At 46.5% G+C, this 17,725-nt stretch overlaps 1 protein-coding gene across 5 annotated transcripts in view; it reads left to right on the top strand.

Annotated features, from left to right (window-relative positions):
* Positions 1-17,725, top strand: part of ZBTB1 (zinc finger and BTB domain containing 1) — a 29,820-nt gene that overhangs the window by 917 nt on the left and 11,178 nt on the right. Inside the window, exons 1-2 of one of the 5 annotated variants that reach the window (XM_063333506.1) lie at positions 2,704-3,028; positions 12,804-14,543. In XM_063333506.1, the coding sequence (XP_063189576.1) occupies positions 12,824-14,543 (1,720 nt within the window). In that variant the 5' untranslated portion in view covers positions 2,704-3,028; positions 12,804-12,823. Of the gene's footprint in view, positions 1-2,703; positions 3,029-3,123; positions 3,204-12,803; positions 15,915-17,725 lie in introns of those variants that run through there. The other 4 variants (XM_063333501.1, XM_063333505.1, XM_063333502.1 and 1 more) reach the window with 4 other exon arrangements.

Here is a 17,725-nt window from a genome sequence, read left to right as displayed (position 1 = left end):
CTGCCCTGTGGCGTTCAGTACAATCTTTGAGGCATCTTTCCCATGAATTTTAACAAATTGCTTTCTGAACCTGCTTAAACTTCAAGTCCCTGCAAGCCTCCTGCTGTCACCAGGTTAATTTGATGTCCACTGGTTGGTTTTTTTGGCAGGAAAAGGCAGTGAAAATCGCTGTTTGTGTGCTTTCTAGATGTTTTTTTGGTGCAGTTTCAGAGATCTATCATGCCTGCTTCCTCGGTGTCTCTCCTGGCTCAGGGCCTCTGCAGAAGACATTTGGATCATCCCTCTGGGTTTTCTCTCAGCGTTTCATACTTTGCAGTTGACTTTCCTATTGCAGTCCTGTAATTGTGATTTTTTTTTTTTAATTGGGCTGTTCCTGAATCTTTAGGGCAAAAAATGCCCCTGCCCCCCCCGGAATCCAGCATTTGTGGGGCTGTTTCCAGTGGTGCCTCGAGGTGGCCTGAGCCTGGGCAGAGGATGGAGATGGGCTGAGATAAGACGAAGCGTAGGCTCCAAAGTGTTTTCCTCCATGCAGTGTTTGCTGCTTCTCCCAGTGGCCAGTACAGCTTTCTCTTTGCCATTGTTCTGTGTTTTATTTCTTCTGTTTTAAATAAAAATGCTCAAAGAGCTCGGGGACCATCTTTCCCTCCTGTGTTTGCGCAGCAGCAGGATTGAGAGTCGATGGAGCTATAATCCCACTGCTCCCATAAATACCGGTAGCCGCTTTTCTTCCCCCAAAAGGTTGGCAGTAGGTGGCTCAAGGTTTTGTACTCCGTTCTGGGTTATTTAACATATTTATTAACCCGCATGCAGAGTGACTTGCTATTTGCAGATGGCATGTTATTTATTTAAATGATTAATTATTTACATGTTATTTAGGTTGACTCTGGTCCAAAGAGGACTTTGAAGAGCTTCAGAGAAACTGGAGCCAAAATGATGGAAGCAACAATGAGAAACGAAATTTGGTGTTTTGCTATAAAATGCAGGCAGTGATATCATAGGCCTTGGCAGATATAAACTGATACAGCCTACGCTGATGGGTCAAATAAGAGACCAGGAGATAATCGCAGCTATCTTGATGAGCACTTCTACTCACTCCTCCTCTGTGGCCAGAAAATAATAATTAAAAAAGTAAATTAGAAAGGCAAGTTTGGTGGGAGGGCACCGAGAGAATGGAGTCTGTGAAAAGGGGGGAGCTGCCTTGTGCCCCATCTTACCGGAGGTGGCAGGAGCTCCCGGTGTGACGCAATGGGAGGGCTGGGACGGAGCGAGAGGCTGGATGAGCCCCGCATGGGCGCTCTGTGCTTATGCTGCCCTGACATCTGTAAGGAGCTGGGGAGAAAAAGACCCTTAAACCGTGCGGAAAACAACTTTTCAGCGTCATTTGAAAACCGCGACTGTGTCAGCTTATGGAGGCCATTTATTTAACTTCCTATAAAACAGGAAAACCTACAGAGAAGTTGCACTGTGGGGGTCCCTCCACCTCTCGCAGGGCCTGGCGCCTTATAGCCACAGAGGTTTTTTTCCCTTCAGCCAAGGCTGCGGCATGGTGAGGCAGGAAATGAGGGGATTTTTTTGAGACACATTTTGAAAGCTCCACTTTTATTCCGTAGCGCTTAGAAAATCCCCAGACAGACCCAGATGATGTCCCATTTGGAAACTAGGATTCTAGTCCTGTTTGCTTTCACAGTGGAAGGATGCTGCAGGAAAACCTTGGGAATCATTGAAGCAGGGATTGGTGCTGGTACATTTTAACATTGGTGCGCTTTATTTTGTTGTGCTTTTTTTTGGTTACTTTTGTCATTTTCAAACTTGTAATCAGATCTCTTAACTTTGCTACAATAAAATTTTCCCCTTCGGTTTGCCTGGAGCTAAGAGGTATCTCGGATAGTTTGCAGCAAACATAAAACCAGCGGTATCTCTAGAAACTGTGTCCGAATGAAGGGGCTGTGAAGATTAAACACTTCCGATGCTTGCGCTGAATGGCAAATGTCACTTTGGGGGTGGAAAAGTCAAGTGGCAAGACCGCGAGGAAAGCCCGACCTGGCAGATGTTTTCTCGCAGCCCTGTGGCAGGTAGCAGGGGAGCTGCCCCCGGCGTCAGGAAATCCCTTTTGCTCACACGGGCCGGTTCGAGAGGAGCTGGATGTTGTTAGGTGGGAGAGGTCCGGAGAGCGATGGGAAGAGGGCCTGGGAAAGCTCCCAGGGAGAAAGGAATTAAAAAAAGAGCTGTCCTCGGGATCTGCGATAAAGCATGGCAGTAGCTGCCAGCCCCTGCGCTCCCTGCATCATCCTAAAACTCCCAGAGGGAAGGTGGTGGTATTAACGTGTGAAATCGCAGCAAAAAGGAAATACTTTTTCATGCAACTCCCAGTTGCTTTTCTTGCAACTTGCAATTAAACTGTCACACGGAGGAGGCCGTAGGGCGGCGAGTAGAGAACTCCACATGGGTAACCGACACTTCCCCGTGGCCACCAGTCACGGCTGCTTTGAGGGGAAAAAGGAGAGGACACCCCCATCTGCGGGGGGAGACCGGCTGCTCGGGGAAGGGGGGTCTCCGGCGGGGTCTCCGCGGGGGCCGGCAGCGGGGGTCCCGCCGGGGCGGAGGATGCGCCGCTCCAGGTCCCCCGCCATGCGCGCCGGGGGGTGCCGGGGAGGGGGGGGACATCGGAGGGGCCGGGCTTGCGGCACATGGGGAGGGGGGCGCCGGCAGCGCCGGGCCGGGCCGCGCCGCGCCGCCCCGGCGGCATGGGAGGAGAGGGGAGCGCGGCAGGGAGCCGCCCGCCGGGCCCCGGCATTGGCGGCGGCGCAGCAGCGCTGGCAGCGGCGGGGCCGGGAGCCGCCGGCCGCCGAGGGGAGGGGTCCGGCTCCGTGCGGTCGCGGCGGAGCCGGCGCTGCGGCAGCAGCAGGCGCGGCGGGGCGGAAGTCCTTTGTTGCAGCCGCGGCGGCAGCAGCAGCAGCAGCAGCGGCGGGAGCGGCGCGGGCAGCTCCCCCTCGGCGGCCGCCGCCTCCTCCTGCTCCTCTCCCCGCGGGTAAGCGGGGCTGCGCGCCCCTCCGCGCTCTGGGGAAGGGGCGGGAGGGGGGAGGGTGGGGGGGGAGGCGGCGCGGCGGCCGCAGCTCCGCCGGCGGCGGGAGGTGGGAAGTGCCGAGCGGCGCCGGCCGCGGCATGGCCCGGCACGGCCCGCCATAGTGGCGCGGCGCTGCCAGGTAGGGGCTTTCCAAGACGGCGGCCGGTCCCTGGCCGGCGGCCGCCGCGGTGACCTTGCGCCCGGCGGCCTGGCGAGGCGAGGCGCGGCGCGGCCCGGGCTTGGCGAGGGCCGAGCGGCGGGTCCGGCGCGGTTCTCCCGCCGCGCTCCACCTGCGGGGCGGGCGGCGGAGGCGGGCGCGGCGCCCGGCGGCGGCGGGGCCCTGCGGAAGCGGGGGGGCGGGGTGGGGGGGTCGGGGGATGCTGCGGCGCTGGGCCGGGGCGCCGGCGCTGGAAAACGAGAAGCGGCCTAGGGAGGTGCGGGGGCGTGAGGCGGGGAAGGGCACCGCGCTGCCCTATTTACTCTGGGGCTTCGAGTCACGTTAAACATCTCGAGTGCCGTTATCGCCGCCTAGACCCGTCCCGTCCCGCCACCCCTCCCGCCAGCAGGCCGGCGGGTCCGAGCTGCCTTCTCTTTTTTTTTTTTTTTCTTTCTTTAAAAAAAAAAAAAAAAAAAAAAAACAACAAAAAGAAACCCACAAAAGCAACCCTGAAAACTTCGAGTGAGTTGCAGTAGTTTAGCGAAAAACTGAGCTGCAGCCTGGAGGGAATGCTCCACCCTGCCAGGCGGGAGACTTGGGTTTCACTCGGGGCTGGCAGGGCACGGGATCGCCTTGGAGGCGGCTGGGAAGGAAGGGGAATAGTTTTGTCACTTAAAAACAAGCCCTGTGTCGCTCTGGGAGCAGTGTCGAAAGTCTTGTCCCTCAAAGGACTCCTCTTTTCTTCCCGGATAGAAAGGTAGTAAAAAGAACAGAGGAAAGGGGACTGAAAACACTGTGGGTTTGGGGCTGGGCTTTTATTCCTTTCTTTTTTTTTTTCAGGATTTTTTTGTAACTCAGACTCCCAAGTTTGGCCTATTTTTCGGCTGATAGACGAGTGCCGGTTCCTCTTGACACGTAGGCATTGGTAAATAGATAGCCTGGGTTGGATGCTGCTTAGTATTTGGATATTTCCTGCCGGATTATGTCATTTGCTTGCATTATTTCCCTTGCACTAGAGTATCGCAAGGTATAGCACATACTGCAGAACTACTGAGGGCTGCAACAGTGTGGTGTTCCTTAGGCATTTAATTACATTAAACAAACATTCCTTTAATTAAAGGTGTTTGTTTAACATTCCTCATTACAGCTCTTGGAAAAACCCACACAGCAGCCGTGAGCAGGGGGGATGCGGGCTTCTCATTTTTACCGAATTACAACTGCAGCTTTTATGGCAAGCGGGGGAGAGGCGTTGAGACCATATGGCCGTGGGGAAAACCGGCCAAACGCGAACGGTTGCAGCGCTGGCAGAGATTTTCCAAGGCAGCAGCGTAGCAAGTTGACGAGGTTGTGGAGAGATTTTTGGATGACTGGCCAGAAAACCCGAGGAGTAACAAGTCATATTCGTTGCACTCTGCTGCTGTTTGAGGTAGCAGGGAGCCAGCAGGCACCGGGGGGGCTGAATGGATGAGGGGTGGCTGCAGGACGATGTAGATAATGAAGACATGGGTTGGTGCTGCGTGGGAAGCTTGTAGAAGTAATAGAAGCCCCTTCTTCCTGGTAGCCGGAAAGTTTTATGTGGAATAAGATCCCAGACTCCAGCTCTGCTTGCACAAGTCATTTCTTCATGCCATGTTGTCACTGTTGTTACAGGAGTTTGCAGCAATTGCGTTGAGAGTGCTCGTGTCAGCCGGTGACTTGGGTTTTCAGTGCCGTCTGGCTTGAATGTGTAAGATTGATAGCTTCTTTCACAGATTTCCATTGCTGCTGACAGTGGACAGCCCTGAAATTCTGGGATGGACAAAGCCTTAGCAGTTACTGATCTGCTGTATGGAAACAAAATAGCTGCTCAGAATTGAGATAATGAAAGTTTCCTGATAAAAATCCCGGTGTCCTTTCTTGTAGTCGTCACAGCTGGACCTCTCACTAGAGCCCTTCTGGACCTTACACGCAGGTAGCGTGAGAAGCCGCCTGTGCATTTTTCAGTTTGACCGGTGGTTCCCCAATGGTTGGGTTATCCTGTCCTGCCTCTGCTTGGGCACGGTAAACACCGTCACTCAAAGAGTTCTGCTGCAGAGACGGCGTGTGGGCACAACAGCTGACATAATTTGCATGAAGACCATTTATATCCTCAAATTTGTCTGGTAATTTTTTCTTTGTGCATGTTGTGCCATTGCAAAACTCTATAATTAGCTGGTTGTTGCCTTTCCCCCCCATATTAAACCTGTTTCATTGGATGGAGACCTTAGCAGCATTTTTTTTGTTTGTTTGTTCGTTTTTTTAATGTGCTGCAAGTAAAACGTGAAGCATTTAGGACCAGAAAGAGCCAACGAAATCTGTAGTCTGACCTGTGTGTCACAAGGTACCGTGCTTCGTTCATGTGCATCCAGCAAGTTGTTATGCCAAAATATGACTTGTATTTAGCCAAGTATGCTTTCCTGGAAGGCACGTGTATCTCCATTTGAGGGTCTCGAGAGATGGCTAAACCACTAAGATGTCTTGAAATTGAAAGTTAGGGTAACTTGGACAGCCTAGATAAAAAGGCTCATCTCTCTGCTACAAGGCATTAATGGGGTGTCATAATTTTTTTCCCCACTAATTGTTTCTTTTAAACGTATCATTACCATGTTGCCTGACAACTTTTTACAACTGTAAAGGTGTCAGATAAAAGATAACTGTGACTTTCTAGAGTAATCTTTTGTGGCTAGCAAGTTACTTTAAAAGACTGCATAAGCTCTCTCTAGTACTTTTACTCCATCGAGCTGATATAAAGGTGTTTGAAGTTGAGGTGGGGCTTTAGTGTGAACTCCGTTTTCTTAATTTACTCACTCATGCTTTTTTGACACCTTATTCCTTGTCTTTCAGGGAGCGCTCTTACCCAAGAACAACTTAACTAATTCTCAGTTAGCAGCTGAGAATCATAACTTGCTAAATTTTGATGGCTGTTTCTCATTTGCGGATGCGGATGCTGAATCAGCGGAGAACTGCCTGTTGAGGAGGGGATCGAGTGGCTCCGATGGCTCGTGGTTGGGGGCTTTGGAGCATCTTTCCCTGGTTCAGGTCTAGCCCAAGTGTCAGCTGAAACTTGTTTTTTGCCAACCACCAGATATACGTTGGCCACAAGTCTGTTTAAAATGAGTTGATTCAGCCATCAGGATGTGTCTGGAGATGAGTATCTACATCATTGGAAACGGCTTCACAACTAGCACGCCTGAAGGCAGCTGATTGGAAGGGCTATGGGAGGAGGATAAATTATACCTTTAGTTCTACGTAGCCTGAATAATGGAGCTTAATTAGCTTTTCCCTGGCAGTGCACGGAATTCCCATAATTGTTTTAATTCATGATCAAGGCTACGCTTGCAATGCAAACTGCATCTTATCCATACCCGCTGTTGAAGTGGGCAGTGGTCACCTGCCCCCAAGTTCTTTGCTGTTTTTGCAACACTTGTGTACACTGACACACCTTCTTGGATTCTACGGTACCAGAACAGTCTCAGGTGCTTCCTCTTGAGTGTGTTTAGATAAAAGTTGTAGCCTGTTGACCACTCTGTGTCCGATGCACTAGCTGAACTCCTAAGCTTCTCAAGCATCATGCGAAGAATTTAGACATGTCGTGCAGGATTTTCTCCTGAGCATCCAAACGCTGTCACTTAGGAATCCACATTTTTTGGTGGGTCTGACCCACAGAGACAAAATAACTCTTTAAGGAGGAGAGTTCTTGGGAACCCACGCCAGGGTGGGAAACGGTGTCAGACTCCGATGGGGAATTTGCTTTTTGCTGCCCACGCGCTTGTTTCTCTGGATAACTGGGCGTTGCTTTCTTGAGGTTTTCCAGTCTCATTTTCTATTAGCACCAAATTCTCCACTCATTTAGTATACTTTTGTCCAGGCTGCTCTTGGTTTCCAAAGAAAAGCAGCCAGTAACTAAGCATGTAAGCACTCTGTTTTTGCCTGCTCAGCAGTGGAAATGCTGGGTTTTGAAAACCACCTACTAATTTTAGGAGCCAAAAGGCTCCTAAATTCTGAACCTTGTGGTATGTCTTTTTTAAAGACAGAGAAGTTAGCAAAAGAACTTTACCAGTTCTTTGCTTGAGGACTTTTTTTTACTTCTTTAGTTTTAACACATCTCAGAAAATTTTAAATGTGAGGAAATGACACAAAACACGTAGCTATAGTAAATACCCATTCTTTCTTGTTAGCAGACTTACAGACAACTTATTTGGTTAGTGCAATAGTGCAATTTACCTTGCCTATGGTAACATCTGAATAGTAATAATATCCGAGTGGTGACTTGAAAAGGAAAAATCTGGTGGCAGAGAAACAGCTTGAATCAAAGCGTGGCAGGGTAAAAATAAACATTTACTTGGAAAATAAAATGCATAGGGGGACTTTGAGTTTGAAAATCAGACTGAAAATACCTGACTCAAATATCTTCACTTTTCATTTTCGTATCAGATGCTTTTCAGAACATTTTGATGCATATTTTTTCAGAACATCTCTGCATTGTTCAGTATTGCTTACCGCGTGGCCTGTTGGCTGTGTTTACTGCACAAATCAATCATTGCTGGAGTTAGTTGCGTTCCTCGTGGACTTTCTTGTGACATTTGTGACTACAGTATTTGGGTGCTTCACAAAGGCAGCGTGCTAGTCTGTCGGGCAAGTGGCAGGCATTTCTCCTCTTTTTGAAATAGAAAAGAGTCAGAAAGGATCAGAAATACTTAAAAATTCTGTATTGACAAACCTGCCTGCATAGACGTTTAATTTTCCAAGATACTTGGTGATGGTACGTACAGAGGATAACTTTCATTGGCCTCAGTTGCTGCCTGTGCGTTTCCCTGTGTGGAGAAATTGGGCATACAAAATGCAAGCCAGACTTATTAAGAATAAAAAAAAAGTCGAAATCGCTTGTCCTGGCACTGGTGGTGATGGGATGCTGTTCTCCAAGGCAGTGTTCATTGCTGTGAGATTCTCCTTTTTGTCCCCCGCTCTCATTCACTTCACATCCTCCAAATGAGCAGGGATCTTGTGTTGTTTCTTGCTTGGATCCATCCCTGGACAGATCCAGAGGGTGCACTGAGGAAGGAAGGGAACCTTTGGTAAGAGGAGGGCTGGAAGACTGTATAATATTATATGCATAAACAGCAGCTGAATTAATCCTGCATTAATTACGACATTTCTTGTGTATACACTTAACTTCGAAACCTTGGGTTTTCTTTAAAAAGGACCTGTTTTTATTCTTATGCCTGCTTTTTTTTCCAAAGCAAACTTCAAAAATAGTTTGCAGCATTGAACCACCCACATGGGTGATAAATGCTTATCTCTGCCATTTGAACAATTCAAGTAACAAAATAAAGGTAAATGATCATTTTCTGGGAGCTTGCTCTTGATGGGAAGGAGTTTGTCAGCAAGCCTGGTGGCAAAGGAACAGCAGAACCAGGAATTCAGGGTTCAGTTCCAGTTTTGCATGGGTGAATGCTATAATTGTTTTCTGTCTGTTTCCCAGCAAAAGCATGTCTTTTTTTATATCCCTTCTATACATCTTTTATACCCCTTGGCCCCTGCAGCTTGGCTTTTCCCATCCCCTTGCCCAAGCAGCTTCCCTCCACCCTTTAGTCCCTCCTTGCACCCATTTTTTCTCCCCACAGCTGCTTCCTAATCCCACTGCCCTCTTCTTAGCTCAGCATTCCCCTCCCAGCCTGCCTCTCCCTGCAATCCCTGTTTCCAGAGGTTTTGTCTCACATCTTTCTTACGGTTCCCAATTTCCCTGTGTTTTCACTAAATCCTCTCCTGGGTCTGGCTCTCATAAGCCAGAACTGGGCATCTTTTCCCTCTGGCTGCCAGGAGGGATGCTAAAACCCAGCAATGAGTCACGGTGCAGAGCAGTCTCCAGTGAGCCCTGCTGCCGGTTCGTGATTTTGTGGAGGTGGCACATAGAATCATAGAATGGTTTGGGTTGGGAGAGACCTTTAAAGGCCATCTAGTCCAACCCCCCTGCAAGGAGCAGGGACATCTTTACCTAGATCAGATTTCTCAGAGCCCCCTCCAACCTGACCTTGAATGTTTCCAGCGATGGGGCATCTACCACCTCTCTGGGCAACATGGGCCAGTGTTTCACCACCCTTATCGTAAAAAAAATTCTTCCTTATATCTAGTCTGAATCTACCCTCTTGTAGTTTAAAACCATGGCAGAGCTGTGTATGAAAGGAGGGGTTTCACCATGGGTGGGATGGCTCAGGCCCCCCACGTACAAAGGAGCTGCAGGAGGATGAAATGTTCTCAGCAAGGCTGTAATCTGAGATTTTAGTAACTAACAAAAGTCTTAAGTGTGAACAAACTGATAATTCTTATCTTCTTCTCCCCCTCAAGTTTATAACTTGGCCAAATTCAGATTTTTATGTCGTGACAACATATCCAAGATATAGCACATTCTCCCATATGAAGTCTCTCTTCAAAGATTTTGGAAGAGAAAAAATAATAATATATATATATATATATATGAAAGCTTTTTCTCAGCCTCATTTTTAGAACTGTCTTGGATGGAATTTTCTGTGGAGGGGAAAAAAAAAAGAAAAAAAACCATCAGTCCAAAGCAGACAATTCAGAAGGACAGTTTTGCTTTTGCTGGTTGAAACGTGTCAAAGTTTTAAATAGCCCAACACAGGCTCTCATAGTGGGAAGTGTTGGCAGCTGTAAATATATAGTTACACCCAGCAGGTTAATACAGCATCCAGAGGGAGGATGCCAGTACTTTCATTAACATAAATAATTTCAAACACTCTATTTTAATACCTACGTGTAGTACTACCACGATGGAGGCTGGGTACATATCTGAGCACCTTGCCGTCCTGGTCAAGTGATCTCATGCTGGGGCTGTATTTTTCCAGAGTGGGGGTAGGAGGTAGGCATTGAAAATGAGTTGGTTTTGTGTATCGGGACTCACATGCTGAAAGCTCTGCAAGAGTTCACCTGTTAAATGGGGAAATATCTTTCACCTTTTTCAAAAAAGAAGGAAACTTCGACCAGACAAGTTTGTGTGCTGTCACTCCTGTGGCTGCCAGATGGTTCCCACCATTTGGAAATGTCCAATTCTTGCAGGCGTGTGCAGATAGTTTCTGTCCACCTTTTCGGTACAGGCTTGCTGCTTGTACTGCTGTTTTGCTATTGGAAGACATGATGGAATGCTTTTGGTTTGGAAAAAAAAAAGTAAACATTCAAAACTTGCCATGTTAGGAGGATGAGGAGATTAAAATAAGCTGTCCTGAGCCTTTTCTTGTCTTGATGGTGGTTCACACCAAAAGGCCAGTGGTTCCTTACACTGCATCTTCTCACTTTCTCGTTGGTTTTCACTCTTATTACATGGAAGCTGAAGTCAATTCTTTGTCATTGCACAGCTGCTGTTCTTAATACTTGATACAGTATACTGAATTATATTTAAGTATCTAATGAATTACCTCAGATCCAAAACACGTTAGCACTTGGAAGAATACGAAGTGCCCTTTTATTATTACCTGATGTTGAGAGCTTTGCTTTTTTTCACAGAAACATCTGAACTTACCCAGTGACTTGGACAATAATCAATCTTCTGTAGAAAGACATGAAGTTGTTTCAGAGATTCTTCTACTTTCAAAGCCACCCTTTTGCGCGTTAGTAAGAAAGCCATTAAATTAATTTCATGCAACGAGTTGTATTTCTGCAGTGGACATCACTGGGCCAAACTGGTCAGAGAATTATTATGGCAGGGTGCTGGCCTTGAGTTTTGGGTGTGTAGGATTATGTTGAGAGGACAGGAGCAGCTGCCATTCAGGTGCTCATCATCAGTGTAGTTCAACCCAAATCTCAAGGTTTCTGTTGCCAGTCAAGGTCTTGTGCTGGTGGTGATCCACAGGTACTGCTATATGAACTGGCAGTGGGGAATATCGCTGGGTGCAGTGAGCGTGTTCTTGTTTTGAGAGCTTGAACGCATTTCTTCCATTGCAGTCCTTCGTGGAATGGTGAACGGTGACTTAACGTGAGGTTTGCTACTTAACAAGCCAGGCAACGCCTATGACTTGTGAATTCATCGCTAATTGTGGAATTGAATTTCTCCACCCGTTTCCCAGCCTCTAGGATATGTAAGCTGTCAGGGGAATGAGAAGAAATAGGGAACGTTTTTGTGTGTGTTTTGTTTAAATTTTGGACAGTTGAAAATCAATCCATGCATTTAATTGAGTCACAAAATGCTACTTGTTTGCTAGCCTGTACTTCACTTGTGCAAATCTCTTATAGTTATTTGCAATAATGTTTCAAAATGTTACGAATGCTCATTATTGCTTTAAGTTTTTCATTTCAATTTGGGTATTCTTTATACCTTCTTTTGGTTTCTCACCCCTCCTCCCTACGCAGTTAGTACAGATTATGTGCATCAGTAGAGGTTTTCCAAAGTGAGTAGCGACTAGCTGTTGGGTCTGGTTGTACTTGGTTAAGTTTATCTTCTGTAAATCAAATGCACACTCCTGGGTATGATACAATATACAATGGATTTCTTCTGGATGGTTTTGTTAACATAAATGGGTATGTTTTCTTCCTCTTTTCTCTTGAGGACGAATTAGTCCTTTCACTTACAGCAACCCTCAGCACTCACACACCCTTCCCCCTAGTCTTTATCGAGGCTTCATTTCACTGTGGCTCTGTCTCTGGCTTGCTGTCCTTTGCAGTTCTCCATTGCTGAGTTTTTCTTTGTCTGGTCTCCCATCTACATGTTTTTGGTTATACTGCAGCGCTCTGAACGCGTGGTTTTGAGAGCAGTCGGAGGCATGGCGTGCACCACTTCCTGCCTCTCTGCCGTCCCTGCGGCTGTCGTGCAGCTAGCCTGGTCACCATCTGCAGCGGGCTTGTAGGTGGGACATGCCATCGCAGCCGGGCAGGAGAACGCATCTCAGTTTGCAGTTCCTGGTTTGCAAGACGCCTTGCAGACAAGGTGGAGACTGTCCCTGTAGCTGCCCCAAAGAGCAAAAAGCATGTGGATGTAGCTTGTGTGGATGCTCCGCAGATGTATCTTCTTAGTTTCCTTTAACTGGGAGGGAAAGACCAGTTGGAGCCTGGCCTGGGTTCCAGTATGTGTTGCATCATATGCCCGTTGGACTGACAGGTGAAAAAGGCAAGTTGAGACTGAAGAGTGGTTTCTTACAGTCAGCTTACCTTGTATAGGTGTTGTCCCGGGGCCATCTTACAGAAGTCTACCCTGTGAAGTTTTTGAAGTTCTGCGTTCAGAATTCATATCTGAAAATCTTGGCTGTAGGACTTTGAGATGTATTTTCTAATTTATATTCTAGCAGCGTTGCTCTGATTGACATGTATGGTGGTTATGTTTATTAGTTTACTACTAGCCTTGTAAGTCTAGTGGTGAGAACACGGAATTGTGGATGTTTTCACTGGCATCGATATTCATAGCAGTTACCAGCAAAGATCTCCAGACGGGAAGCTGTACCACAAACAGTGTGAGAATAGGAAGATCTAGAGAAGAAAAAGATGTCAGTTCCTCGCCACGTTTAAGTACGTTTTGCTTTTTGTGCTCGTGATTTAACAGATGTCTTCTTCTTTATGCAGGGCTGTAATTGAAGCACAAGATGGCAAGAACCAGCCACAGCAACTACGTCCTTCAGCAGCTAAACAACCAAAGAGAATGGGGCTTTCTGTGCGACTGCTGTATCGCTATCGACGATATTTATTTCCAAGCACATAAAGCAGTCCTTGCTGCATGCAGCTCCTATTTTAGGATGTTTTTTATGAACCATCAACACACTACAGCCCAGCTGAATCTAAGCAACATGAAGATTAGTGCTGAATGCTTTGATCTTATTTTACAGTTCATGTATTTAGGAAAAATTATGACAGCCCCTGCCAATTTTGAGCAATTTAAAGTGGCCATGAACTATTTACAGCTATACAATGTACCCGAATGTCTAGAAGATATACAGGATACAGACTCATCTAGTTTAAAATGTTCATCTTCTGCTTCTAGCACCCAGAATAGTAAAATGATATTTGGCGTGAGAATGTATGAAGACACACTTGCTAGAAATGGCAGCGAAGCAAACAGGTGGGGCATGGAGCCGCCAAGTTCAACAGTAAATACATCCCATAACAAAGAGCCTGATGAAGAAGCTTTGCAGCTAAGCAGCTTCCCCGAACAACTGTTTGATGTCTGCAAGAAAAGCACCACGACCAAATTCTCTCACACAAAAGAGCGCGTGTCCCACTCGCGCCGTTTTGGAAGAAGCTTCACCTGCGACAGCTGCGGGTTTAGTTTTAGCTGTGAAAAGCTACTGGATGAGCACGTGCTAACGTGCACTAACAGGCATTCTTACCAAAGTGCCAGGTACTACGGTGCGGAAAAAATAGACTTTAACGAAAAGGACTCTACTTCTAAAATAATCTCCACGCAAACAGAAAAATACAAGGGGGACTTGAGTCAAACTGCAGACGATTCTTCGTCTCCCGTGTCAAACATGACAAGCAGAAAAAGCAGCACGGTTGCCTCTGAGACATCAGGTGAAGAAGGAAGTAGAGCCTCCGAGAGGAAGAGGATTATCATCAAGATGGAACCAGAGGACAATCCTGCAGACGAGCTGAAGGATTTTAATATTATTAAGGTGACAGATAAAGACTGCAATGAGTCTTCTGACAATGATGACCTAGATGATGAACAGGAAGAGCCGCTTTACAGATACTATGTTGAGGAAGAGATCAGAGAGAAGAGAAATGCTCGGAAGACCTTAAAACCCCGTTTATCCATGGATGAGGATGAAAGAAAATGTTTGAAAAGTCCCCGGCACCTTACCAGGAAGGCTCCTTCAGTGCAGGAAGATGTGGAGAACGCTCCCTGTGAACTTTGTGGGCTAACAATCACTGAAGAAGATTTGTCCTCTCATTATTTATCCAAACACATAGAAAATATATGTGCTTGTGGCAAGTGTGGTCAAATACTGGTCAAAGGCAAGCAGCTACAGGACCATGCGCAGACCTGTGGAGAGCCCCAGGATCTGACCATGAATGGTATCAGAAATTCTGAGGAGAAAATGGACTTAGAAGAAAACCCCGAGGAGCAGTCAGAAATAAGGGACATGATGTTTGCAGAGATGCTAGAGGACTTCAGGGACAGTCATTTCCAAATGAACAGTCTTCAAAAAAAACAGTTATTCAAGCATTCTGCCTGTCCTTTCCGATGCCCTAATTGCGGTCAGCGTTTTGAAACGGAAAACCTAGTGGTTGAACATATGTCAAACTGCCTGGAGCAAGATCTGTTCAAGAACTCCATGATGGAAGAGAACGAGAGGGATCACAGACGTAAGCATTTCTGCAATCTTTGTGGGAAAGGATTTTATCAGCGTTGCCACTTGCGGGAACACTATACCGTTCATACCAAGGAAAAACAGTTTGTTTGTCAGACATGTGGGAAGCAGTTCTTAAGAGAGCGCCAGTTGCGGCTCCACAATGATATGCACAAAGGCATGGCCAGGTATGTCTGTTCCATTTGTGATCAAGGAAACTTCCGAAAACATGACCATGTACGGCATATGATATCTCACTTATCAGCTGGAGAGACTATATGCCAGGTCTGCTTTCAGATATTCCCAAATAATGAGCAACTGGAGCAGCACATGGATGTTCATCTGTATACATGTGGAGTATGTGGAGCAAAATTTAATTTGAGGAAAGATATGAGATCTCACTATAATGCCAAGCATTTGAAAAGAACATAAGCGTAAATATACTGTTAAAGCATTAAGTTGGCAGCAGAGAGAACACCAAAGCAAGGCATACAGTATAGTAGACAAAAAATTGAAAAAGAAAAAAAATTGAAAATAAGTCTCTTTTTTTATTATTTTTTTTAAGACCCTCCTAACCATAGGTGTCTATATAGGCTCATTAAGTATATAGCTTTGAAAAGCATCATATGTTTAATTATTACATTTTCACTGTTTCCTAATATCAGTTTCTGTTCTTAATTTTATTGTTTTACTAAGTAGATATACAAATCGTTATTTTTAAACTGTAGATTAAAAGCACAATGTTACCCCTTCACTGACTGCTATTAAACAGTTCTCGGATCCATGTCCGTAAGATGAGTGCTTTAATATTTCCATGTGTTGTTTCTTCATGTGAAATTTTTAGATCACAGCGATTAATGTGGAAGAGCATAATTGTTCATAATCCCCAAATTAATTTTCCAAATGAAAAAAACCACCCAGTGCCAAGAAATAATCCTTTGCTGTCTGACTCTGCTGTAAGAGCAGAGCTGGCCATCCTGGTCCTCTGCATCTTGGCTTTGTTGGAATGTGCATCCCAGGGGTGAGAGCACGTAGGCTCAGTTAAAACCTTGCAGACTTGGACCGATGTGCGCAAAGGGAAAGGGAGTTAATGACTCTCGAGATAACTGAGGAGTTCTCAGCAGAGTGGTCATTTCCCAGACTTGAAGTCCTAGCAGAACTGTACAACTGACGTTGGCCTTTCGTTTTCTGCCTGTACCTACGCGGGTATATATAACCTGCTTATCCTAATACACGCGAGTGGCTGTGGTGGATTGCTAGGAATGCAGAATGGCGCTGTGCATTGAAGACTGCATTTCTCAGCCTAGCTGTAAATGGTGCCTTGCTGCTTGTGTTGGAAAGTTAAAAGTGGGATGGGTGTGACGATAGTCCCATTGCTTGGGTGGGGAGGGAGAGGGGGAGCGCGACTCATGTGAACCTTAGATTTTTTTTGTTTCTTGTTTTCATGATACTTTCTGAATGTTCTGTTTTTCAACAAGAATATAACAAGAAAAGACTGCAGAGTTTGCTTAATAAATGTAAAGACATTTTATGCCTTTTAAGATTCCTTTCTGATTCTAGTATAGCCCTAATCTGCGTAGCTTGTCTCTTAATTTAATTGAATTTAAAAATCCTACTAAGTGTCAGCTGACATCAATTCAGTGAGGCAGCTTGGCCTTTGAGAGAACGACTGGCTTTGACTCTCAGGCACCAGATGTCTAAATGTTTGTTAAGTGCATATGATTTTTAATGGGGGGAGGAAACTATTAAAAAATAAAACCTAGTGGTACTGTCTCCCGGCAGATCTTTAACAAAGAGGGTAGTAATGCCATTTCCCACTGAGCCATGGAAGGAGGAAAGCAATTTAGATCAGCAATTAAGGCAGTTGGATTCAATGATCGTTGTAGGTCCCTTCCCACTGCAATATTCTATTCTATTCTGTTCTATCACCTTGGACACTATTGGTGGGGTTGAGAATAGGAGCCAGGAGCTGAGAGTCTGGTCCAGGGCTTTCATGTGTTTGTCACTCGTAGTTGAGTTTTGATCCCTTGTTGTTTCTTGGGCATTACGAAGGGTTTTAAGCTTTGATGTTAGACTACAGAAATTAATACAGTTCAGCATCTCCACTATAACTATTTAAATTAGTATGAGTTGCCTTGCATTTACTCAGTTTTACATGTGTGTTAGAATTTCTCTTGGTTGGTAGATGCATGCGCTTCTGCAGTGATGGAGAAGGACCTGCCACCAGACCTCATCCCTGAGCCGGCAGCCGGCTCCCCGGGCACCGATGGCTTTGGGTGCAGTTCGGGCCATTGGCATTTTGCCGTAACCGCTCAGTCCTATGTTTTCTTGTATGATGCTGAAGCCAAACATGTCCTGAATAACACTGGGGCCAAAAAGACCATGGACATGAATGCACTCCATCATTTCAGTTAATTCAGAGCTTTCCCCTTCTTAGGATTTACTCCACATTTCCCACCCCAAGCCAGGCTGAGGCTTAGTGTGTAAGAGTTCAAGGACTAAGCAGGATGGGTATTTTAACACTTCTCAGCACTGGAATCAGTGGTAAGGTGATTATAAGACTCTTAAAAAGACAACATATTTAATTGTAATGGTTGTCTTGGAGATGAAGTAGTTAGTCAAGTGCTGTAGTGGAAGAGCTGGTGGGGCCAATACACTGCACAGCAATTCTCCGTCATGCAGGCTATCCCTTATGGTACCGGCTGTGGCTGGACTGGGACAAGCAGCCAAGGGAAGTGAGGGAGAACTGGAGGGTGCTGGGGGAGTTGGCAGAAGAGTCGTGTGGCGCTGGGGAAGTGGGAAGGCGGAGTGGGAGAGGAGGCATTGGACGAAAGCTGGGCGGGCAGGATTAGAGCCGTGCAGTGGGAAGCAAATCCCAAAGGTGGCATGGAGGGGGCGGCTGGAGGAGTGGATAAAATGTCCTGCGAGACTGGAGTGAGAATGACTCAGCTTGGCTGGGGGAGCTGCCGGCCCGGGTGATTAGCTCACTACGGCACAAGCTCAGAGCGCGGATTGCGTACCAAGTAGAGCCAGCCCCTATGCTGGAAGGACGGCGGTGGCACAGCAAAGCCTAGATTAAAGACCTTGTTGAAAAGGAGGAGGTGACCTCTGCGAACTAAGAGATCTTCCTGAATACAGTGAAGGGCTAAGGGTAATTTATGGAGACTCGTGCTGAGGGTCAGGAGCCCTTGTTTACAA

Source organism: Chroicocephalus ridibundus, chromosome 4 (genome assembly GCF_963924245.1).
Source record: "Chroicocephalus ridibundus chromosome 4, bChrRid1.1, whole genome shotgun sequence".
In the NCBI taxonomy this organism is placed as follows: Eukaryota; Metazoa; Chordata; class Aves; order Charadriiformes; family Laridae; genus Chroicocephalus; species Chroicocephalus ridibundus.
Note: the sequence above shows the minus strand (reverse complement) of the source record. Positions and strands in the feature narration are given on the sequence as shown.